Genomic DNA, 24,804 nt, shown 5'->3' with positions numbered 1-24,804 from the left:
AGGCCCAAGCCTTTTATTCTGGTTAATAAATGCATCCTATTATCTCGGTCTGTATAGGAAAATTTTCCTTGGAGGAACATATAGGACATGAGGTCATGGATAACTATGAAGTGCAGACTTTTAGCAGTTCATTTTCTTTTGAGTATGTACCTAGACACTTTTGTTGACTAGGATTAGTTTTATCCTGTTTGTCTTATCCAGCCTCTGCCAGACATCCTTTTATAACTGGACAGATGTTTGTGTGCTCTTCACATACCTCTGTTTGTCTATTCCAAAATGTGTATCGGCTTGCATTGTGCAAAAAAAGTAATTGCAGACAGAAATCATTAGCCAGTGTAAGCGGTACAACAACAAAAACAGATACTTTTTAAAAAACCTGACGTTTTGAATGTTGATGTTGACTGAGTATTTTTATTGCCTTTTCTGATGAATGGTTTTAAGCACAAGCAGGAGGAGGGAGATGTGATCAAGCACTGACATCCTTTCCTGCTGATCTAGAGTTATGTTTAGTGTTATTAAATATATTTTGGATAATGTTTTAAGAGGATTTTATATGGCAAAGAAAATGAAAAGTAATCTTCAAGCTGTTCTGGGGGGGGAAAATGCTTATTTTTGATGCATGTTCTTGTTTGGCTGGAGATTCAAGTCTCCATGTATAATTCAGAGTAAGTATATATTCATTGAATCTGGCACGCAACACTGTGGAGGCACACATGCCAATGTAATGGTTGTCAGGGGGTATAGGACAAATTCTCTTATTTAAAAACAAGGCCGGATGTAGTTTTCCAGCTTAGACTGTTGAAGTGCAATGCTTCAGGGTGCCAGAAATGTAAATCCTGTACAGCTTAGACCTCATTTATTTGTTATGTTTTCTGTGATCCAGCATTCAGCAGCAGTTCTGGGAAAGGAAGCCCTTTCCACCTCACACCTGCTATTTTCTCCAGTGAATTTTATAACGCTTGTACCTTTTTCTCCTTTATCATTTGTGGATACCTTCCCATGTCCACACACTGCTTTTCCATTAGCCGTAAGTAGTCATTAGCCATAATAGTGCAACTAGGGAAGATGTCCACCACAAAACCCTGAGGCAGAAAACAATTCCCAGCCTATCTTTGAACATTAATGGTGATAATGTTTGAGCATTTCTTTCCTCGGTCCCTGAATTGCGACGAAATACATAACGGAAATATAAAAACATAGGCGTAACATTTGTGCTGGCAGTATTCATCCAAAATTCAATACCTAGTAGATTTTCCTCACTGTCTCTCAAAGTGTCAAAAAGGATGAAATGCAGTGCTAAGAGGAGAGGGGGAGAGAAAAGGACATGGTCCGATGCCTGTTAACCCAGCAGCAATCATCCCATAAGGGTTAGTGTTCTGATGAGTGCATTTCTTGCATGGCCATGGCATTCCAGAGTTAGTGGTTTTGTAAGATTTATGTCAGGGAATGATGACTGCAGGGGAATGTACTGTAAATGTAAGTGAAAGTATTATCCCAGCTGCTGTAGGCGATCATGAGAAGCTGCTGTTCATTGAGTTGACTGAAAGATAGATGTAGTGATTAATTGTTCAGTTGCTGTAAATCACATCTGTTGAAAAGTGCAGCAGAAGAAAAGGAGGGTGGAAGAGGAGGGGAGCTACAAATGGATTTACCCCTGTAAAAACCTTTCTGGTGTGGTGTGTGGTATGGTGTGTGTGTAGTGGCTTAGAAACTGAGCTGTAAACTGGAAAAAAAAACTAGTGCAGAATTCACCTTTGAAGTGAAACCACTGCATTGCAAGTTGGTCTCTCTTAGCCTCAGTCCCCCTATCAGAAATATGCAGGATAATAATACTGACTTACCTTGCAAGGTTGTTGGAAGAATTACATATAGCTAATGCATGTGAAGTACTTGAAACACTTGAAAGTGCTGTGACAGCCTTTCCCAGCCTGATGTCCTCCAGATGTTTTGGACTACAGTTCCCAGTATTCCTGACCCTTGGCCATGCTGACTGGGGCTGATGAGTGAGTCAAAAACATCTGGAGGGCACCAGGTTGGAGAACACAGTGCTACACAAACATGGAGAGAACATGAAGCAGAGCTCTGATTGATCCTGCAGAATTGCTAAATGTAAGTGAATGGCAATCTAATCAGTACCTGGATGGGACATCCATGTGAGAGAAGGATATACCATAAGTATAATAAGGAAGAAGGAAAGGAACCTCTCGTGCAAGCTGACTCTTGGAGGGACTCCAGCTTTCGCTGACGTTTTCTTGGCAGGCCTTATAGTGAGGTGGTTTGCCGTTGCCTTCCCCGGCCGTTATTACCTTTCCCCCAGCTAGCTGGGTACTCATTTTACCGACCTCGGAAGGATGGAAGGCCGGCTGCCTGAAACCAGCTTCTGCTGGGATCGAACTCAGGCCGTGGGGAGAGTTTCAGCTGCAGAAACTGCTGCTTTACCACTCTGCGCCACACGAGGCTCATAATAAACATATGTTTAAAACAGACTTCCAGTTCAATTAGAAATTTGTTTCACATTCTCTCTAGCACATATACTGTGACTTTATTGTCAGGAGTGCTGAACCCTGGATCATAGTTTGTGGTTCATCTCATTTCTTGCACAATGTGTGCATCTGGATGAAAGAATGAAGACTCAAAGCTATCTATTTATTCTTCCTACTAGCTTTTATCTTATATTCTTCTGGACAGAAGTATCTCCTGCATTTTGTGGTTTTGTCTGCAGGATGAACAAAAAACTAGAAGTTCATAGAGGGAGGAGTGGGAGGATGCCTCAAGTATGCAGTTGAATGCATAAAAGTGTATTATATTGGAAAATGCGGTTTTGGAATGTTTCTAGTGTGTAGCCCTTTCAGTTAAAAAGGCATTGCCATTCAGAGTTGACAGGTTGGCAATGTTGGCAGGAGTGATAACTTCTTCTTTTTAAAAAAACAAAAAACAAAACTGTCTATGCATGCCTTGTGGGAGGATCTTTTGTTCCTGTATATTTGGGACAGTCCTGTCAATCGCTGCTGCAGTATTCACAGATTGTTTTTCACTATCCAGGTTTACTGGATACACTATCCAGGTTTACTGGATAGTGCACATCTCAGCATGCACAGTGCAAGTAATAGTGGCAGAAACTGAGCAAAGAAATTGATTGTGAGTTCAACTGTTATTGAAATTTGGAGGAGATTGTGATAGTGGCCCCATTCAGATGACACAGTAGTCAGCCATGTGTTAATAGTGAACTCCACAGATGACTATTATCATGTTGTCTTGGGAGTACCCCCTAAATAGTCATCCATGGAGCTGACTATTAATACACGGTTGACTATTTCCGCCCCCCATCTCCTCTCTGCCCTGACCACCAAATAGTGGCATTGGTTCCCATGAGAATCCCCCTTCGTGCCAGGTTAGGACCCAGCATGAAGGGGGATTCTCATGGGACGTGCTGTCCCTGGGTGGGGTGCTGCAATATGTGGCTCCCCTCATGTTCCCAGGAATGTGCAAATCCTGTCCCTGGATGGGGCAGGCCACCGCAATCGATGGAAGGATTTCTCCCACGGTTTGATGTTTCACGTCAAGCCATGGGAGACATCCTTTGCCGCCGCCCCCCCCCCCCATGATCCATTTCGATATGGGGCACGAGGCCCCAAATGTATAGTGGGGAAAGGCGGAAGAAGCATCCCTCCTGCTTCTGGCAGTTGCAGGAGAGATCCTTGCGGCAGCGCCTGCCCCTTCTCCACAAAGAATGGGTGGACAGCGGCACAAGGATCTCTCCCGCAGCTTTCAGAAGCAGGAGAGATGCTTCCACCCGCTGTCCCCTTTCGCCACAAGAGAAGGGGGACGGGATGTGCAAGCACTTCTCCTACCACTGCAAAGCGTCAGGAGAGGTGCTTGTGCATCCTGTCCCGCTTCTCTTGTGGCGAATGGGAACAGATGGTGGAAGCACCTCTCCTGCCACTCCTAACATCAGGAATAGATTTGATATATCTGACTATACATCAGGTATAGACTTTTCTACATTCCCAATATTGTTGTCTTCCCTCATGCTCTAAATGGCCTGTTGGACATCCAAAACTCTCCAATAAGTAAGCTTTGGACCTCTTATAAAGTCTTTTTTGTAGTAGTACAGCATAGTTTTTCTGGTGGAACAAAAGGGTGAAGGGTGGTGAGAACTTGCAGATATCCAACAAATGGCCTGAATGTTAAGGCTACTAGAATAAGACCAATGGAACATCAACTCTCCTGTTTTTGTTTTTAAGAAATCCTCCTTATGGCCATAGATAAATATAAACAAGTCAACTAGTAGGTGCCAAAATTAACAAGTCAGTTATAACTTTTGCTGCAATGGCCTGGATAATGACAGTGCAAGTGACCACCACGATCCCTCTCCTGGCCACACATAAGCTAGGTAGTGTTAATTTAAACTCCATGTTCACAATGGTGCCATTGGGATACTTATTATAAATAAAGTGAGAAACAACTAAATTAATAAAACCGCATTTGAACAATATTTAAGTGCATTTATGGCAATACATGTTTAAATAAAAGAATATTGAAATTTCCAATTGAAATGCTGTGATCCCTATAAATTGTGCATCTAAGTGCCACATAAATATGCTGCTTAGGAGAACTTGTAGGGAACAGTAAGATCTTGTGATCAATAAAAATGTTCCAAACGTGTAAAAATAAATAACTTGTGCTTTTCAGTAATAATACAGCATCTCATACTTGGTCTCCAGGCAGCCAGGTTGGTGTCTGGGACACCCTGTGAAGACCATATAACACCGGTTTTAAAAGCTTTACACTGGCTGCCAATTCCTTTCCTGGCAAAATATAAAGTGCTGGCTCTTACCTTTAAAGCCCTACGTGGTCTAGGTCCAAGGTACCTTAAAGAGCGCCTCCTCCCCTATGTTTCAGACCTCCACTTCAGCTCCTCGGAGGGTCATCTGCTGCGACTGGCTAATGTGAGATGGTCAGTCACACGCCAGAGGACCTTTTCCTTTGCTACCCCTCAGCTGTGGAATGACCTGCCAGATGAAATGCACCTGCCGACTTCTTTGATTTTCTTTAAGCAGGCAGTAAAGCCTCTATTATTCCGGCAGGCTTTCCCTTTTAGAATTTTATGGCTGGCCATTATATATTGTTTTTATGCATATTGTTTTATTGATTTATCTTTTTTAAAAAAAATGTTTTTAACATTCTTATGCTGCCTAGGATATTGTTTTATTTATTTATTTATTTATTTATTACATTTTTATACCGCCCAATAGCCGAAGCTCTCTGGGCGGTTCACAAAAATTAAAACCACAATAAAACAACCAACAGGTTAAAAGCACAATTACAAAATGCAGTATAAAAAGCACAAACAGGATAAAACTACACAGCAAAATTGATATAAGATTAAAATACAGAGTTAAAACAGTAAGATTTAAATTTAGGTTAAAATTAAGTGTTAAAATATTGAGAGAATAAAAAGGTCTTCAGCTGGTGACGAAAGCAGTACAGTGTAGGCGCCAGGCGGACCTCTCTGGGGAGCTCATTCCACAACCGGGGTGCCACAGCAGAGAAAGCCCTCCTAGTAGCCACCTGCCTCACTTCCTTTGGAGTGTAGATGATCTTAAGGTCTGGGCAGGTACATATGGGAGGAGGCGTTCCTTCAAATAACCTGGCCCCAAACCATTTAGGGCTTTAAATGTTAATACCAGCACTTTGAATCGGGCCCGGACCTGGACTGGCAGTCAATGAAGCTGGAAAAGGACTGGCGTAATGTGATCTCGCCGGCCAGTCCCTGTTAGTAAACGGGCTGCCCTATTTTGTACCAGCTGAAGCTTCCGGACAAAGGCAGCCCCACATATAACGCATTTCAGTAATCCAAGCGAGAGGTTATCAGAGCATGGATAACTTTGTCTTGTTTAAATGGTTTTTAACTTTGTATGCCGTGTAGGATATATTTTGTATATACACGGGACATAATAACAGCAACAACTACACTTGAGCTGGAGTAAGGATCCTCTCCCTCAAGCTTGCCATCATTCTGTTGTTACTGGGATGTGTTAATTCCTTAAAAGAGAGAGATGGCATGGATGCTGTATATTAAGTATTTTTCACAGGTATGATATTGAGAGTACAGCTTAACAATCCATGTATTAACATAAACTTCGAATGCAGGCTATGCTTTTCGCAGGTGACAGACTACTGTTTGGATCTGGTAGAAGTAGTAGTCAGTTTCTGTATATACATGGCCAGTTTGCTATATAGCAGCAACATTAATGAGGGTCCAAAATAGCCAGACTTTTAAAGCAGCAAACTCTCCCCACCCCAAAGCAACAGTGAAGCCTCTAGAGGCTTGACACCAATTTAGTTACCTGAGCAAGGTAATATTATATTGCATCTTTGTATTTCCAGGCTCCTTCTTTTGAAATCATTCTATATTCCTGATTAAAAATGCATTATTGTTTCCTCCCACCCACCCTCTTGTATGTAGCATCCTGCAGAATTCACTGCCACAAGGAGAGTTCAAAGTAAACTCAGTTTTCTTCTTTTCTCTCCTCTCCACCAATTGTTACTTTTGTCTTTCATATAAATATATGTATGTATTCATTCATCTTTTTCTGGCCTTAATATGTCATCCCCAAAGCCTGAGCTGCGTTGCTAGTACAGGACGTCTCTAGAAGCAGTTGCTGATGAGAATTATTAGCAGTAAAAACTAGGCTGCTTGATTCTCATTTAATTGGCATCCCATGTGAAATGTGGGGAATGCTCACTTTCAAAGGGAATTCTTCTATATCAGAAGAGCTTGACTGTGCCCCAACCTTATCATTAGACACTAGCACCATGATGGGTAGAGTGTATGTGGTGAGAGGGCGTGTATATTTCAAGGACTTTTCCTTCTCCAAGACACCTGGAAGCCAACACTGGGAGCCACCCAGTGTTAGGGGTGGAAAGCAGCACCCCCAAGTACAACACAATTCTTATATATTGAAGAAAATAAAGGGGTGCACTTAGGGACACCATCAGAGAGAGAACTGTTCCCTGCCCTCATAATGTGAGTCTTTAAAAATTTACTCCAATTGGCAGAATTCCATCCTTGTTTATCATGCTTTAAAAATGGGTTGTTTATCCCTGTATACAAAATCAAACAAATATGATCAGACTTTGTTTTTTCACCTCTTAAGATATAAACTGATGTAGGGTTGATAGGCAGGAATACAGAGCCATGTGGAGGCTGCTATAAGTTAGACCCTATAGAGCAACAAATGGCCCATTGTCATACACTCTGTGCAGGGTGTGTGTATCGGGGAAAGGCATATTAGATGGACACTAATGGTGGCAGATGAAAAATAAAGCAAATTCTGGGGAATCAGACCATGATGAAGCTAAGAGATGAATTCATAAATAAGGCAGGTAGCACCCTTAATCTGTACCAGGCTCTGTTAGAAAACCTAAGACCCTTTTTGGTAAAACCTGGGCACCAGAAGACAGAATCATATACAAAATCCTAGTTTGATGCAGAGTGTAGAAAAAGTAAACAGACCTTGGTAAAAGCAGCTAGATCTTTAAGGAAATATAAATCTGATGATCAAATTAGAAAGTTTTTAACACAGTGAAGTGCATATAAGAACCTCTTAAGAGTTAAAAAGAAGAGTTATGCTAACAGAATGAATCAAATATTTTACACATTTCAAATGTTTAAGGGTTTTGATCTAATAAATAAAATTATAATTAATTAGGCACAAACTCTGTTCTGTGGCAATCCTAATTGTTAATGGCTCCCTCACTGGGTTAGGTACTATGTCCTCCTTGTATAAAGCCCAGTAGTAGAAACAAGAGGAGGAATGGGACTTTCTAAATATTGGAGGGCAGTTAGTAAAAACAGTTTTTAAAGCTCTACATTTTTAAGACTTATGTCTACAACTATAATGATTAGAAATCTTCTGGAAGCCAACTTTTACCCATTCATGGCATAATTGCAACTGTGGAATAAATTGTATATCTATGCCTGCTCCCTAAGGGCTTAGACCAGAAAATCTAATAATAATAATAATAATAATAATAATAATAATAATAATAATAATAATAATAATCTGTTACAGTGTGAAGTATGTTCAGGGGAAGCATGATCAGCATCTGCATAGCACTGAAGCACACACATAATTTAGACTAGAGACTATGTACTTTCAAGCAGAGCCTTGTGACTTACGCAAATCGAATTGCCCCATCTTACACAGAGAACAGAAAAGAATGCCAATGCCAAATGAGCCACCTGGTTCCCAAGGTAGCTTCTGGAAGGGAAAAAGCATAACAATTGTTAAATTCATTTTCTCTTCCTTCCTATGGTGTTCTGACTTTAGTAGGATAAAAGTCACAGGAGGAGAAATAGGAGGAATCCGAGTGTTTGTTAGAGAAGAAATAGTAGGGAAGATGGTTATTTTTTTCTACACCTGGCCTACAAATGTACTGCCAATATAGTGCCTAGGCTCACTGAGCAGGAGCTGAACTGTTCTCTGCAGATGTGCTTGTTGATAATGGGTACCAACACACAAAGTTGAAAAACTGAGTGAATAGCTTGGAGAATCTTACCAGAGGGCCTTGGGCTCCCCCAGACATGGAGCAGCTGTCCTGTGCTTCCAGTAATACAGACTTTGATTGAGATTTTTGGCCAATGTCCTGTTAAAAGAAGCCTGCTTCAACTTCTTTGTTTCTCAGATCAATTGAAAATTGGACTTGAAGAAAAAAAAAATACCGTGACATGAAATATTCATAAATCATCTGAAGGCTTAGAAGACATACTTCTCAGGTTATTCTACTCATTGTTTTCTCTCTCCCTCCCCCCACCAACCCCACCAATCTTGTTTTTCAGTCATGCCAAGCCGACCTTGTGAAGGACAATGGTCACAAATATTTCCTTTCTGTTTTGGCAGATCCCTACATGCCGGTAAGGTCAAATAATCAGCCCTCCCCTGTCCATCCCTCCCACCCCTCAATCCCCCATGTTTAGAACTTGCATGCTTGATCTTGGTTGAAGTGCTGCTCTTCTGAGGCAGCTGTGCTGTTGCATTTGTAGATGGAGAGAGGTTCTTATCATGTAGTTGTAATATGCGTGATGTTCTGTTGAGTAATAGCAAGGAGAAAGAGAGAACGTTTTCCTTCTCCCTTAAGGGAATGAAGCTGATGGGTAGTATATTTAGGAAAGACCAAAGAAAGTGCTTCTTGATACAATACATGATTAATGTATGGAATTTACTTCCTAAAACAGGGCCGTAGCAACTGGGTTAGGTGGCTTTAAAAGAGAGTTAGACAACTTCACGGTCTGTCAATGATGGTTAAATGGAATATCCATGTTCACCAGCAGTATGTCATTGAATACCAGTTGTAAGAGTGGAAGAGGGATATTGCCTTCATGCCCAGCTTCCCAGAGGGGTCTGGTTGGAAAGGGGATACTGGACCTTTGGTCTGGTCCAGTAGGGGTCATCTTATGCTCTTATGGCACTGTTGGGACTGTGTACAATATACCTAACAAGCCAAAGAACCGATTTAAAGGATCTTAATTATTTTTGCTAATTAATTGTTATGTACACAGACATCTTTCAGTTGTGTAGCATTTTCAGTTGTGCAGTATATAAATACCTGTTCCATGTGAAAAAGGTATTGTACAGCTTTTAACAACAAATACATTTAAAACTGTTGAGAAAAGTAGTTGTGATAAGGATGCTGCCTTTTCTTCACTAAGCAGCAATTGCTTGCATGAATCAGTGGGGCACTGGTCTCTTATCTACATTTTTTTCAGCCTTGCATTTAAGGAGAAAATGTAACAAAGTACAGAATAATTAGCAGTCTCTCTATACTGCATATAAAAGGTAGTGGCCTTGAAAAATGTGTTTATAGTTTTTTTTTTAAGAATGTATCTGAAGCACAAAGCAACACTGTTGTTGGTATTTGACACAAATGGAGGCAGGCAGCAGAAAATTCCCAGAATTCTTTTACAGAAAGATACAAACACTAAGCCGTCTTTTTATCCTATAAGACACATTTCTATCTGTGTGTTATGTATTGGTAGAGGCTTTGATTTCTTATTGCTAACATTTAAATTTAAAACAGCACTTCCCACCTCACATCAGAACCCACATTAAACAGAATTATCTCATTTCCTGTCAAAGGGCAGCCATATCACCACCTGAGAAAGATTGGTTAATTTTCATGTCCATCTTCCTGTTTTCATTTAATAATGCAATTTGGATGTTAAGTTCAAGTAAGTCTTGAAGTCACCCAATGTCAAGGGACACACATTTCTGCAGCAATGATGTTATCTGTCTTTTACCCTGAAGCATTCATTTATTGCTTTTTCCAAGCTTCAAAAATAAAAATGTTCTTGTGTCTGTGTGTTAAGGCTGAACACAGGACGATGACAGCTTTCATCCTGGCAGTGATTGTCAACAACTACAATACAGGGCAGGTGAGTGCAAGTGAGGAAAGAGGGGGTTGGCTCCACATCTGATCTCACGAATAATCTTTAGTAAAAATGTGACTAACCCCATGCATCTTCCCCATCCCACCCCCACACAAGAGGAAATTTTTACTTAGTAATGATGTATTGGTAAGCAATTTGTTACAATGTCACGCCCTGCCCTTTGTTGTAGGAAGCTTGCCTTCAAGGGAACTTGATTGCCATTTGCCTGGAGCAGCTGAATGATCCTCACCCTCTTCTGCGCCAGTGGGTGGCTATTTGCTTGGGGAGAATTTGGCAAAATTTTGACTCTGCAAGGTGGTGCGGCGTGAGGGACAGTGCCCATGAAAAGCTCTATAGCCTTCTCTCTGATCCAATCCCAGAGGTAATCCGCTACGTTTCGAAATAAGTATCCATGAGAAAGAATGAAGCCTCTTGAGTTTGGCTGCCCAAACCAGCCTCACCTTGTTACATGGCACGGTCAGTGCCTGGCTAAAAGAAATAGCAATACTTCATTTTTTGTGGAATAAGCACTCAATTTTTGGAAGCATTTGGCTAACACACAAACGTTTAGAAAGGCTTTGGTTAAATATTAACAAGTAAGGCTGCAACGTCAATTAGCTGCATGGCTTTTAACTCAGTAATCCAGTTATTAAGTTTGAATATGGATAAAAACAATAATTCTGAAGCAGTAATTTTATATGAGACAAAAGGGGGGATGCCTCGTATTATTATCCTTAAAGACAGACTAAAATAATTTTAAGTAAATAAAATTATTATTGTTATCATCATCTTTTTAAAACACATGTTGCCCAATTAAGCAGGGGCACCTTTATAGTCAGTTACAAGTTCTTAAAATGTATTATACTGAATGATGAGTCAATTAATCATTGCAGTCTTATTGACTAGCTTTCAGCTTGTATGTCTAGGGACTACCGTGTGTGTGAAATATGCCTGCATTTATTCACTAGAAGTAACCTTAATGTGAGTGTCATTTTCAATATAATGGGAATATTCTTTTATGACATCTTAGGTATATCTACACATGTGAGTGACAAAGGGCACACGAAGTGGTTCCGGAGAGTATTGGTGAATTATGTTTCTCTTGCAGGTTCGCTGTGCTGCAGTGTTTGCCCTTGGAACCTTTGTAGGCAATTCAGCTGAGCGGACTGATCATTCTACTACCATTGATCACAATGTTGCAATGATGCTGGCTCAGCTCATCAATGATGGAAGTCCCATGGTCCGAAAGGTATAGCAAAGAGACAAGGGGGTCTAGATGCTAGTGACTCCATGTTACTGCTAACAAGATTAGAGCTCAGCTTATTAGTACTGTCTACAGTGTCTTTTCATAGTTCATTACAGTTATTCATAACTTCGATTTATCAGAAATGGAGAAACGCTGTAGCTCACTGATAGATCATCTGCCACTGGCTTACTCTCCAGCATCTCCTAGTAGAGCTGGGACAGACCTCTGCTTAAGACCTTGGAGAGGCTCTGCCAGCCAGGGTAAACAATAATGGGCTAAATGGACCAGTGATCAGATTCTGTGTGAGTCAGCTTCCTATGCTCAAATGATACATACGTTCAGGTCCCTTTGCCATTTGTGCTGAACTTTCACTTTTCCCCGGAGCAGCACATAAACATGTTAGATACTGAAAAAGCAAGAGTGTAAAAACATTACTCAGCTGAGTCCAATAGCCACTACTATTGCTGAATATCAAGGGACAAAACCTTTGGATAGGCAAATTGTCTTGAGAAATAGTCTGATAACTAGTTCATGTACTGAACTTTAAGCGAGGTGGCTGAATTGATATTAAAATATCAGTTCAGCTGTGGGCTCACAAATTACTGTAAACTTCAGTTTGAAAGCATGGAAAGGTTATCGAACCTTCCAGGGATTCAGGATTCAGAATTGAGGATTATGAAATGTTACCTGAAAACCACTGTACAAACAGTAGTAAAGTATTCTTAACTTTTATCTTTCCTCTTTAGAAATTCCATAGAGATCCTTCAGGCCAGGAGAAACCATTAATGTCCATTTTATTGAAACATGATTCTAAAAATGGATGTTTTAAATGCTTTTCGTAATGTCATCAGGGGGCAATTTAGGATTCCCAGCTGTCTCTTCCTTTAAGGGCTAGCCCACTTATTCCAGAATATGATGGTTATCCATCAGATATTGATGCTACATAAAAAGAGCACAATTAAAATATTATACTTTTGAAATTCTGATCTGGAAGCATTAAGGAATAAAGTAAAATATGACATGTCTACAAATTGGTATGTTATAGAGTAATATGAATGTTTTGTAGGGATGTGCAGCAGATTGGGTTGAAAGCTGAGCCAAATCAGGCTCTTTGGGCTATTTTTGGTGTTCCTGAGAGTGAAGCAGAGTTCCCTCCAAACTGACCAGAATCAAAGCTGGAACCTGTATGATGCTTTGCTTGTAATTTGACTTTAGAAAGGCAGTGTCTCTCAAAAAATAGGATCTTTTGCTTTCATTTCTTTTAAATGCTGATGAAGGGGTGTGGGATGAGGGAGGGGTTCAATCATTATAACTTTCTAGCTTTTGCACATATCTTTCTGAAACTTTGCAGTTTTCTTGTCAGGAGATATCTCTATGATATGTGCCATTTTCATACAAATTTCCCCCAAAAAATGGGGAGAAGGGAAAGTGAATCATTCTCTCTCTCTCTCTCTCACACACACACACACACCCCTCTAATATGAAGATTCACCTTCCACATTTAACTTTATACGCACACACAAGTGTGCGTGTGTTTGTGTAAAGGTACATAGCACAAAAGCCACTGTACCTATTTGTCTGAGATTTGGCAGTCGTAATACCCTCATTGGCACCACTATGTTTGCAAATTTCCACCATTTCTGACAAACAGGAAAAAACATATATAGCCATGCTTTATTTCCCATGGTAGCCAGTGGGTGGCATGAAGCCATGGATTTCCAAATCTCATCTTGGGTTTGGAACCCAAATCAAAGCAGATGGCATCCGAATTGGTCCAGGCAGAATTTGGGCCATTTTCTGAAGCACCAAATCAGGGTCCGAGTTGAATCTTGTGGTCGGTGTGCACCTCTTAATATTTTGTGAACAAGTGGTGATGGGAAAGACTGGCTGTCCTCAGATTTGTTTTGTTTTCTGTACTTGGCTTATGTTCCTAAAACACGTTCCTCACACACTCTACTTCTGCAGTCATATTTTCCTGGATCTTTTTGTATTCCCCTTACCCATTTGCCAGTGGAATCCTTATGTTAAATTGATAGCACAGCAAGCTTCATCTTTTTCCTCCCATATGGCCCCTTCTCTTTGGCTTTCTCTTGTCTTTTTAATCTCCTGTCTTCAGCAGCACTGCTAAGAAGTGTTAGGGGGTAGGGGTTTTTTTTAGCCAATGTGAGTCTCTGGCAGCTGAAGCTGCTTCATCTACAGGCAGGTGTCCCGTCCCCCCATTAAAAAATCCTTGATTCTTCCCAATAACATTCCTTTAAATAAGGGAGAAATGTGTAATGAAAGAGTTACTGCCTAGAGACCCTTTCAGCTGTCTGATGGTTGTATGTGTCACTGCTACTTTCCCACTACTCCAGGTCATACTGGCTCTCTGTTCAGCAGTGATTTTTCTGAATGGCAAGTCCTGTCATGTCGATCATTTTGTCTCTCCGTTTCCTGGGAGGATTACATAAATGTCAGTTTGCACTTTGCTTTTATGTTTTCAGCCTGAAGAATAACATTGTGCTGCTCTCACCCTATTCTGAAGGAAATAAAATTAATCTCATCGCCCAGAGTGTTAGAGAGAAGACTTGCTGCAAAAGATGGGGTTGGTGCAGGAGCAGCCCCTGAGCTGAGGACATAAGCACCATAGACCCCTTTACTGCAACAGCTCCCAAGGGAGCAAGGGGGGCTCACTCTAAAACACAAAATGCTATTTCTTCTCTGACCTGAACGTCAGAATGCTTCATTTTGCCCAATGGGGCCAGACATGAGGTCTTTATCAATGTGGCATTTCATCCGCTGTACGGTATGAGAAATCCCTTTGAAACAGAAAAGGACATTGTATAACAAAATAATGAAAGACCAAGCATTTAAAAAAGGCTTCTTTTAGACCTGGCAGCACATCCACCATTGGAAAGTATGCTGCTGAATGCCAAAGAAAGTGATATCTGTCAGCAGCAAGCTGTCAGACTTGGATGTCAGTAGTTTCATTTTAGAGCCCTTGCATAAAAAAAGAGGACACGGAAATGAGATTAGCTATCTCCAGAACCTAGGCGCTCTGCAGAATTTCTCATTGCTTTTGTTACTTCCTCTGGAAACAGGAGCCACGTTTTGTCTCTGTAATGCTCCTCTATTTATCGCTGTTTTGATAGCAGAGTCTTACATTACAACCTACAAAATTAAATATGAAATATTAATTTGTTACTGGAAACATGAAATATGTGGCAGTCCTTGGGGAGTAAGAGGGATGGGTAGGAAAGTGAAAAGAAGAAACAGGTCAGTTGTACTCAGCAAAGAACTTTCCATAGATTGGCTGTGTGGAAGGGGGAAGGAAATCATAGATTGACCCTAGTGAAAGTTGCATATTCTGATCACTTGTTATAGAGCAGTAGTACATTAATCACTTGATAGTATTGAGGGGCATTGTGGCCTTCCTTGGTATTACTATATTTATTGTAGACAAAATGCATTTCAGCTTTTCCAGCACCTGTTTCTGTAAATAAGACATTAGTAGAGCAGCTGGCACTGTTAATAAAGTGCAGTGATAAGTTTCTGATCTTCCTCTGTCAGTATAATTTTTCTCAATTCATGGTATCCAGAAACTTTAACAGAATAAATGCTGAGGTTGTAAAGATTTCAGGTTGCCAGATATACTACCCGTGTAGATTTCTAGATTCCCCATCTGGGACCTCCATAAATCTTTGCCATTTTCATGGAGAATATGTATCAACTGTGTTTGTTTGAATCAACTATGTCACCTAGTGTGAACAGCTTTGCAGTTCTCACAGTAAGCCATGCTATTTCTATAAAGCACATTGGAGTCACTATAGAACCGATAGGCAAGGCTTCAAGACTAGATTGTGGCCTAGTTTGTCATGCAAGAGTCCTGCCTTTTTGTATGATTCATTATGTCCTACAGGGGAGTTTCTTTGGCAGGAAGGGAAACATTTATTTATTCATTTATTACATTTATTTTCCACCAAGGACCCAAAGATGACATACATATCCTCCTCTCCATTCTAGCCTCACTATGACCCTGTTAGGTAGGTTAGGCTCAGTGTTAGTGACTAGCCCAAAGTCACCAATGAGCTTCATGGCCAAATGGAGACTAGAACCTAGTTCTCCTGAGTCCCAGTCCAACACTCTAACTACTATAACTCCCCTTACTCAACCCGATATTGTCAAACCGAGATACTGCTACTGGAAGTACTGAACTGGAAGCTCAGACATAGCTCCATTCCTCTCCTGTCCATAGAGCAGGGCTGGGCAACTTGTGGCCTCCAGATGTTTCTAAACTGCAACTCTCATCATCCTTCACCATTGGCATTGCTGGCCACGGCTGATGGAAATTGCTTTTCAACAACATCTGGAGGGCCTCAAGTTGCCCAGCCCTATTCTATGGACTGGAGAGGAATGCAGCTATGTCCTGCCTTCCAGTTCAGTACTTTCAGTAGCAGTATCTCAGTTTGACAATACTGGGTTGAATCAAAGAGTAAGGGGAGCCTGGCCAAGAATAAAAATCCTTTTGTTGCAAAGAATTCATTTTGGAGTCAAACGTTCCAGCTTTCTTCAGATCTTCACACTAAAGTGAAGGAAAAATCAATGCTTCACCAAGCCAAGTATAAAAAAGTGCCCTCATCCCCATTCTAGGTGACAGATGGGTATTAATTTTGTCAGAAAGCTGGCTTCACAGGGACTTGATTCTCTTTCCTTATTTTTTTTTTAAAAAGATGCTCACGAAAGTGAAGTTTTCTATCACATTATCACGAAAGAGGGGGCGAAATTGCTAAGCGCTGCTATCTGCTATTTCCTTTGTGTAGCGAAAGGAGTGAGGGAGATATGTGTGCTGTTGGTGCCTTAGAAGTAAACAAGTACAGCCCGAACATTTATAGCACGGATGGGGAGTGTGTGGCCCTCCAGATGAGGTTGGACTGCAACTCCCATCATCCCTCACCACTTACTGTGCTGGCTAGGGCTGATGGGAGGTGGAATCCAACAATATCTGAAGGGCCACACATTCCCTTTACAGGATACAATGAGCTGAGAACAGAAGCCTATTCATAGCTCTTTTGCTCTTGCTATATTGACTTCAAAAATATCAATGTCTGGTGTAGAATTTGGACTGGAAGTTATCACATAAATCCATTCCTTCAACACCTGAAGGAATACCTGTATCAGGTGCTGGAGGTAGATGAGGAATGTATTTGTGTGAAAATCTCCACTCCAAATTCTAAACCAAACTTCAGTGTTTCTAAATTAAGAGAAATCAAGAACCCCAAAGGAAAAATCAGAAACCCCAGTGTGGTACCCGTGGGCACCAACATGTCCATAAACACTCCTCCTTGGTGCCTGCCAGACTCCCTGCCCCTCTTGATTTATATATTTGTGGATATTTTAATTTAAAAAAACCTGGGAAGCTGGCATGTGCCATTTTTATTTCCAAGAATGCCAGAGTTTCCAGTTCGAATGCAATAATAAGCAAATCATGGATAGAAGGTCTGTGGTCTGTTTTACTATTCTCCATGGTAGCCCTTATGTCCTGGGGGACGCAGAGGCTAGAGGGAATGGCAGGGAGCATCCTGCAGGGTGAGGTGGGGTGCTATACTGTGGTTTTGTGTAGGTAGGTGTTTTGCCTAGGGTTTCTATGATGTGTGTGGGTGCATGGGTGGGTTGCTTCTTATTTTTTTGTGATGTGTGTATGTGTGAGCATGTGTGAGTTTTTCCTTGTATGAAATGGGTATTTTGTTGTGTTTTGCATGGGAAATATGTGATTTGGCATTTTGGAGTTCAGACTCCACCTCTGCCTTGTACTCAGTTGCTTGTCTATGAGCGTCATCTGTTTGCCTTCTGTGAAATGGACGTTGGATTCAAAAGAGTGGTTTTGTGTTCTGGAGCTCAGAGTATCCCTTTGCCTTGTACTTAGTTTCTTGGCCAAGCTACTTTTCTTTTCATCTTACATTTTGCCCTCTGAAAAATGAGTGTTTTGTAACGCTCATGACCACCATGGGGCCACTTTGCGAATAGGCAACCCTATTCTATATGTGTGCCAACTGTCCCCAAAATTTTGGTGTGTGTGTGCCATAGAATCCTATCAAAACCCAAATGTTAGCCTTTAATGAAACTTTCCAGATGAAACTTTGTAACTTCTTCCCCCTATATGATGTTGATCTTCATGAAAGTGCTTTTAGAACCATTTCCATTCAAGAACCCATGTGGAAAACATGGCATCTAGACACAGAATAATGGGCTCAAGTTAAAGGAAGCCAGATTCCGGCTGGACATCAGGAAAAACTTCCTGACTGTTAGAGCAGTGCGACGGTGGAATCAGCTACCTAGGGAGGTTGTGGGCTCTCCCACACTAGAGGCATTCAAGAGGCAGCTGGACAACCATCTGTCAGGGATGCTTTAGGGTGGATTCCTGCATTGAGCAGGGGGTTGGACTCGATGGCCTTGTAGGCCCCTTCCAACTCTGCTATTCTATGATTCTATGATTCTATGCCTTTCTCTGACAAGAGCCTTCAACAGGATCCTAGAATCCTGGCTGCTCCTTTTTATGGATCATCCCAGGATGTGAATGGAGGTGGAGAGCATGTGCATGGTCAGTTACAACATAACTTTTTCCATGTGCATGTGTCCACAGGAATCATTCTAAAAACACTTCCATGGAGTCAAAGGTCATGTAGCAATAAGCTGGAGGAGTGATAAGTTTCACATCAAGGGAATAGGACTGCCAGGTGGGTCCCAAATAATGACATAACTCCTTGGGTCCTGAAATCTTTTGTCTATTCATCTAGAATCAGTTTTTAGTTTTGGACTAATTGTATGGACACCATGGATTTCACAAACTTAAATATTTAACAGAGGAGGGCTTCTCTCCCCTTATCTCAGGTACCGTTGCGATGTTCTCCAATTCAGCTTAGGGCCACTAAATATGAGTGTATTCTGTGAGTCTCAAACTTTCTCAGTTTAGCTGGATGGGTTTGATACTTTTATTTTTAAAAACTAAAACTAATTGTCCAAGAGCTATTCCTGCTCCTGTACAGGTTGCCTTAGCTAAATAGTAAGATCACAGCATTTCAGCAAATGATCCTTGAACCTTGACCTTTGATGGTGGGTATCCTATTCTCTGCTCTCTGGAATATTATTAGACACTTGTGATTAAGATGTATCTTGCTTTTGCAGTGATAGGAGTTTTTATGGTCAATTATTTAACACATAGAGTGTTCAGAGGTCTGTTGTTTTTTCTTCTTTGTCTTACTACAGGAGTTGGTGGTGGCATTAAGTCACCTCGTAGTCCAGTATGAAAGCAATTTCTGCACTGTTGCCTTGCAATTTATGGAAGAAGAGAAGAACTATGCACTACCTTCACCCGCTGCTCCAGGTACTGCATCATTTTGTTTGTGGATAAAAAAAGTTTTGGAAGATAATTCTATATGAAAGGGGAGTTTGTTGGCTAGATCAGCAATTCCAGTAGATAGCTGAAAAACTCTGTTTCTCATTGAATGTTTTCCTGAATGACATCATTCCATCCCCAGTCTGAAAAAGACTAAAAATCTGTCTTTTATTGGAAGAGGAAATGTCACAGAGAGTGATGTTTCTGTAGTGTTTGGACTCACATAGGCCAGGGCACTGTCAAGGTGATGTCTCAGTTCACATATAACACCACAATGTGGTTTAGTGTTACATGAGCAAGCTCTAGGGCTATGTGCTCCTTATTCCCCTAGTGCACTTTGATTCCTTTCCTGACTTGCTGTTGCAACAGCAAACTGTGGTTTGTGTTAATCTGATTGGTGGATTATGGTTTGCACTTGCCCTCAAAAACAGAATTGGAAACTACAATCAAGCATTCCAATTCTGGTTTGGAAAGCCAGCACAAATCATGGTTTGTGCTAAGCAGGCAGCCAAGGGAGGAAATTGAAGCATGTGAGATGAAGAGAAGAAGAGACCATATCAACCTGAGGTTAACTTCTGTAAAACAAAACCATGGTTTAGTGCTACATGTGAATTGAGCCATAGTTGTGAGGTGTATAACTGCTTCTTATGCTGAATTCTGGAAAGTTCAAGGACTATTGGTGTTACTGCTATCAACAATTGTTGTTTCTATGCTCTTCCAAACCTATTGTTGGGGATCACTGTACAAGGGAATCTTATATTATACAGAGACCCTATAGCCCCAAATGCTTAATTCTGTGTGAAGTTCAAATAAAACCTTTACATTCTTTTCTATTCCTTTCCCTCTTTATGCATTTGCTTCATTTGAGAAATAAAATAGTTCTAGACAAATTGTTGCTGGCCTTTTATTTCATGAAATGTCATCTTAAATATTAAATATCCTGGATAATCTCTGGGGACACCGGAATCTCTACTGTCAGATCATTTAAATGAAAGTAGAATTGTCTTCCTACAATGAGTAATTTAATAGCTCCTTTGTCTGAAAAAGTGGGTTGCATTAAAAATATGAAAACCTACCCCCTCATACCTTGGCTGCTGTTGTTGTTGCAGAAAATAATAATCACTAATGGTTACACATCACCTTTTTATATATATTCAAGAGAAGTTCAAGGTACTGTCTAAATAAAATGCACGAGGAGCATCTTATCCCACACCAGCTATCCTGGTATAGAATGTGAAGGCTATTGTGCAGCATAAATACTACTTGGATTTATCTTAAGAAAAATGAGAAATAAGTCGGAACAGTTGAAACTACTGGAACTCGTATTATAATGTAACTCTTACAATCAAAACATTTGCCGAAGGAAAAGATCCTTAAACTTTTATTGACCTTTTATTATGGAAAAATTGTCTAGCCTCACACCTCATTGTTGCATACTACCACATTCAGTTAAATAGGGTTTGCATGAGGCTGTCATATAAGTCCCATTAGGATTAATGGAGGCTGCAGCAGCAATCAATAAATTCCCCCTCTACCTTAAATGAGCAGATGGAACAGTATCTCAGTTATCAATGCTGGTTGCAAGAGGATGTCTTCTCCATGGAAGTCTCCTTACTGCCAAGCTAGGACACTTGTTCAAAGGAGAGTTAGAAGCAGGAGTTATTGTGCCTTTCCATTTACAAACTGACAAGGCCCAGTCGTACTTTAAAAGCTAGGCCAAAATCATGCCACAAAAACAGAAAACAGTGATCCTTCTCTTACGTTTCAAGAAGATGAATGAGGAAATAAACCTGCCAACTCTTGTTCAGAATCTCAGGGTGCAGTTATGCCTGTTATTTTATTGTGGTAATGACTTGTATGAAAATGATGGTGTCCTGCCCCATTGCAGTGAAGGAGCTCCTTTTTTTATTTCTCTGTTCGTGTGAATAAATAATGATATTGCCTCCATAGAGGGCGGAAGCCTGACTCCAGTGCGAGACAGTCCATGCACACCCAAACTCCGTTCTGTCAGCTCCTATGGGAATATTCGAGCAGTCACCACAGCAAGGAATTTGAATAAGTCTCTGCAGAATCTGAACTTGAATGAAGAATGTAAGACCACTTTTCAGGACTTTCTTTTAACTTTCTCTCTTCTCTGTTGTTGTTGTTGTTGTTAAACTTAGACATAAGACGCCAACCAAAGCAGTAGTGAGACAATTCAGTGCCTATACCAGGGTGGACAGTGTGCCTAAATGCTGTTGGTGAATAGTGTGACATAGGTTTGTCTCCTGACAACCAAAGACAGATATGTATTTTGATTAATGGGACTTCTCCACCCCACATGCCACTCTGGAGGGTCAGGGGTCTTCCAAAACAGGATGGGATGGAGCATGGAAGGCTACTTAAAAATGGAGGGAGGAATCAAACAAAATCAGGCATCAGCACTGCTGGTGCAAGATGTTTTCATCTGACGTTCAGTGCTCTCCCCCCTCATTCAGCAACACACACACACACACACACACACCAATCCATGACATTCTGGAGGGTCCCTCAGAGGCAGCTTTTTGGGTGTGCCGGTGGAAAGGAGGAGAAAATCCTCTTGAATTAGTTTCCTTTTACTTGCAGTTCTTAAGGTTCAACCATTAGTGTTCAGTTTCTTAAAAAGTCACTAACCCTGTATGTCTGTATATCATAGCTCCACAGACATTATTTCCTAGATTCCATTCTCAGTCTTCTAGTCTCCTTTAAATATATTTTCATGCTTTGGAGCCTTTTTTGTACAGTATGTAGGAATTGTCAGATGAGAGTCTGAGACATGCATTTGGCAAGGCCTCCAGGCCCTTTTTCATTGTTCAGATATATCAAACCCTTGTTTGAACACTCACACATTACAAACGTGTGCCTATATCTAATTTTTGCATCCTTATGCATGTTTTCAGAATATAAGCAAGACACAGAGTAACATTGATAGCAGCCTTCATTTTGTCCATTACCCAGCACTCCCTCTCTTATAGTCACCTTCATCTTGTCAGGAGCTGGGATTCCCAGCATCCAATATGGGCCCTACTCTCAAGAGCCCATGCTCTTGAGGGATGGGGAGCCCCGTGGTACAGTACCTAGGTGGTTCTGGACTGGTGCGGAGTGTCATGCTCTGGCCCACAGTCAAGGCTTGTTACAAGGTAAAGGAAGAGCAAAGCCATGCCAGGGGAGCTTGTTGAGCATTCATGCACTGCTCCATTTTAGTCAAAAGTTGGCTGCTTCCTCATGCTCCTCTTCTCCTTCTGGGCATATGTTGCTCCACCCCACCACTGCCTCTTCCTGTAGTAGAAAGCAAAACAGCAGACCAATAGTATGTGCTCAAGTTTCAAGTTGGAAGGGGAGGAGGAGGAAGAGGAGGAGGAGGAGGAGGCCCCTCCTCCTCAGTAAACAAAATGGTGGAAACTGGACCGTAACCCATTTGTGGGCCCTCACCTACTTGATGAAGGTCAGTGCTCTAGAAGGGATAAGTTGATTTTATTCTATGACAAGGGATACATTAATGGTCTTAGCCAAGCAAAATGCACAAAGTCCTTTTCTACAAGGTTTTGCCTCTCACCCGGCTCTGTGAGCTCCTGAAGCATAACTGGCACTGAAGCACTGGCAAACTTGGAAGGTTTGGACTGGCCTTCCCAGGACAGTTACTGTCCTCCTGTCATTGACTGAATGCCCTAGAGCCCTATGTATTGATACTTCTATGAGCGCACTCCTCTCAAACATGCTTCTTTCAATTTCTCCATGCTTGTTCTTCTTCAACAGCCAGCAGCTCCGTTGCGTTTTCCCCAGGGAACTTGAGCACCAGCAGCAGTGCCAGCAGCACTTTGGGCAGCCCAGAGAATGAAGAGTATATCCTGTCTTTTGAGACCATTGACAAGATGAGAAGAGTCAGCTCCTACTCATCACTGAATTCGCTAATAGGTGAGCCTTGGACATTGCCAAGCCACCCCAGTTCTTGTCTGCAGGGTAGGAAAGCTTGGAAGATTAGCTCCAAGCAGACCTATTTGTAATAGCAAGGGGTCTTAGTGTGAGTAAAACAGCAGTTGTGACGATGAAAATCAGTGAGTTGACTTGAATTTTTTTCAGGTGGAATGGGTGGGTGCAGAACAATGACACAGCTGCATTTATGTGAAGATGTGTCCATTTTCTGACACAGAATGATGGGTATGTCTTACTCAATAATCCAGGCAAAGGAATCAAATGTTGATTGGACTTCAGAACCACTTCCAGCATTCCAAGCTAGCTAACAGACAGGGGAGGTTAGGTGGGTCATGGTTTGGGCGTATGGCCTTGTTGCTTCAGGCATTCTTGTTGTTTGAAACATACTACAGAGTTAGCCTGTTAGTTTATTATTTCAGTTTATAACTCTCCCTTCCTAGAGCTCAGAGAAAAGCATATGCGACTTGCTTCAGTGTGAAACCGTGTGTCAGTTATTCAGCTAGGCAAAGTACTTTTGCTAAGATAAGCTGGGCATTGTGGAGTGGAGACAGACAGCTCCTCCTCCCTCTGCTGCCATTACAACTCTCTCCACACACACACATCTTTCAGTTCCCTGTCAGGGCAGGGCAGGCAACCACCCAATTAGAGTAGCTGCTCCACTTGCATCATGATGGGCAGAGGATGTGAAGGACTGGAAGCTCAGCAGGGAAGTCAAAAGCAGGCCAAGAGTGCCAAGTCAGGCAAGGTTTCCTCTCTTCGTTCTCATGCTTCAGACAAAGATTATCTGGAGCTGAAAAGGGAGAGTAGATCAAAGCACCAAAATGAGGTCAGGAAAGCTCTCCTGGCTCAGGTGTTTTGGGTATTTCTCCCCCATCTTCGTTCAGCTTCTGAATCAGATTAGGGAGTTCTAGGGTGTGAGAGACTGGGGCATGTGAGAGAAGGAAGAATTTCTTAACTCACTCTTGTGTTGTACACTCTTGAGGATGTCAGGAACCTGCTCCTCCAATCCTTGACTCAGTCAACCAGCTTCATAATAATGACATTGACAACTCATTTGAATAGCTGCAGAGGAAGAACTGGGGTGGGGGTGGGGTGTCTCTGTCCTACAGCAGCTTGTCAAACCACTGCTTCTTCAGCCATCCCTGCAACAAGAGCAAGGAGCAATTCCCCCACCTTCCTGCTCCAGGCTGGGCTGCAGATGGGGGAGCATGTCGGAGCTCCGTGATAGAGCACATGCTTTGCATACAGGAAAGCCCCAGGCTCAATCCATGACATCTCTGGATCAAAGGATCAAGTAGGAGGTGGTGTAAAAGTCCTTTTCCTCAGACATTGGAAAGGCACTATTTCTCAGAATGAATAGTGCTGGGCTAGATGGACAAATGCCTGACTTGTTTTTTATCAGATTTTGTAGATTTTTGAGAGAAAGAGAGAGAGAGAGAATTTCTAAGATACTAGAATTAAGCTGAATGTTCCAAAGTGTATGTTACCAGCACAAGGAGGATGAGAAGCAGCACAGTTTGTGGGTGTGGGTGTTTTTTTAAGCTATCTGCTCCCCATTAGCGTTTGCCCCTTTTTTTTTTTTTGGTGCCTGCTCACCACTGTTCACAGCCACTCTGGTACAAAGTGTGTTCAAACTGAGTCTTTTGCTCTGCGGCTATGATTCCAACTAATCAGGTCTTGTAAATGTGATGGTGACCAATCGCCACCTAGCCAATCAGCCCTAGCTACTTTGCCTTCCCTCTGAATTGGCAGACACTTACGCTCAGAGTCCTGCTCATTGGAAATTTTCTGAAAAGGGACTCA

At 41.5% G+C, this 24,804-nt stretch overlaps 1 protein-coding gene across 3 annotated transcripts in view; it reads left to right on the top strand.

Moving 5' to 3' along the window:
* RPTOR (regulatory associated protein of MTOR complex 1) overlaps positions 1-24,804 on the top strand; it is a 347,409-nt gene that overhangs the window by 228,159 nt on the left and 94,446 nt on the right. For all 3 annotated transcript variants that reach the window (XR_010025185.1, XM_063120110.1, XM_063120109.1), the window contains exons 14-20: positions 8,846-8,920; positions 10,373-10,438; positions 10,623-10,814; positions 11,541-11,681; positions 18,921-19,038; positions 21,001-21,141; positions 22,825-22,983. Coding sequence is in view for 2 of the 3 variants with exons in the window: in XM_063120110.1 (XP_062976180.1) it covers positions 8,846-8,920; positions 10,373-10,438; positions 10,623-10,814; positions 11,541-11,681; positions 18,921-19,038; positions 21,001-21,141; positions 22,825-22,983 (892 nt within the window). In the remaining variant the exon portion in view is untranslated. The remainder of the gene's footprint in view (positions 1-8,845; positions 8,921-10,372; positions 10,439-10,622; positions 10,815-11,540; positions 11,682-18,920; positions 19,039-21,000; positions 21,142-22,824; positions 22,984-24,804) is intronic.

The sequence above is a fragment of the Elgaria multicarinata genome, chromosome 3 (genome assembly GCF_023053635.1).
Source record: "Elgaria multicarinata webbii isolate HBS135686 ecotype San Diego chromosome 3, rElgMul1.1.pri, whole genome shotgun sequence".
Lineage (NCBI taxonomy): Eukaryota > Metazoa > Chordata > Lepidosauria > Squamata > Anguidae > Elgaria > Elgaria multicarinata.
Note: the sequence above shows the minus strand (reverse complement) of the source record. Positions and strands in the feature narration are given on the sequence as shown.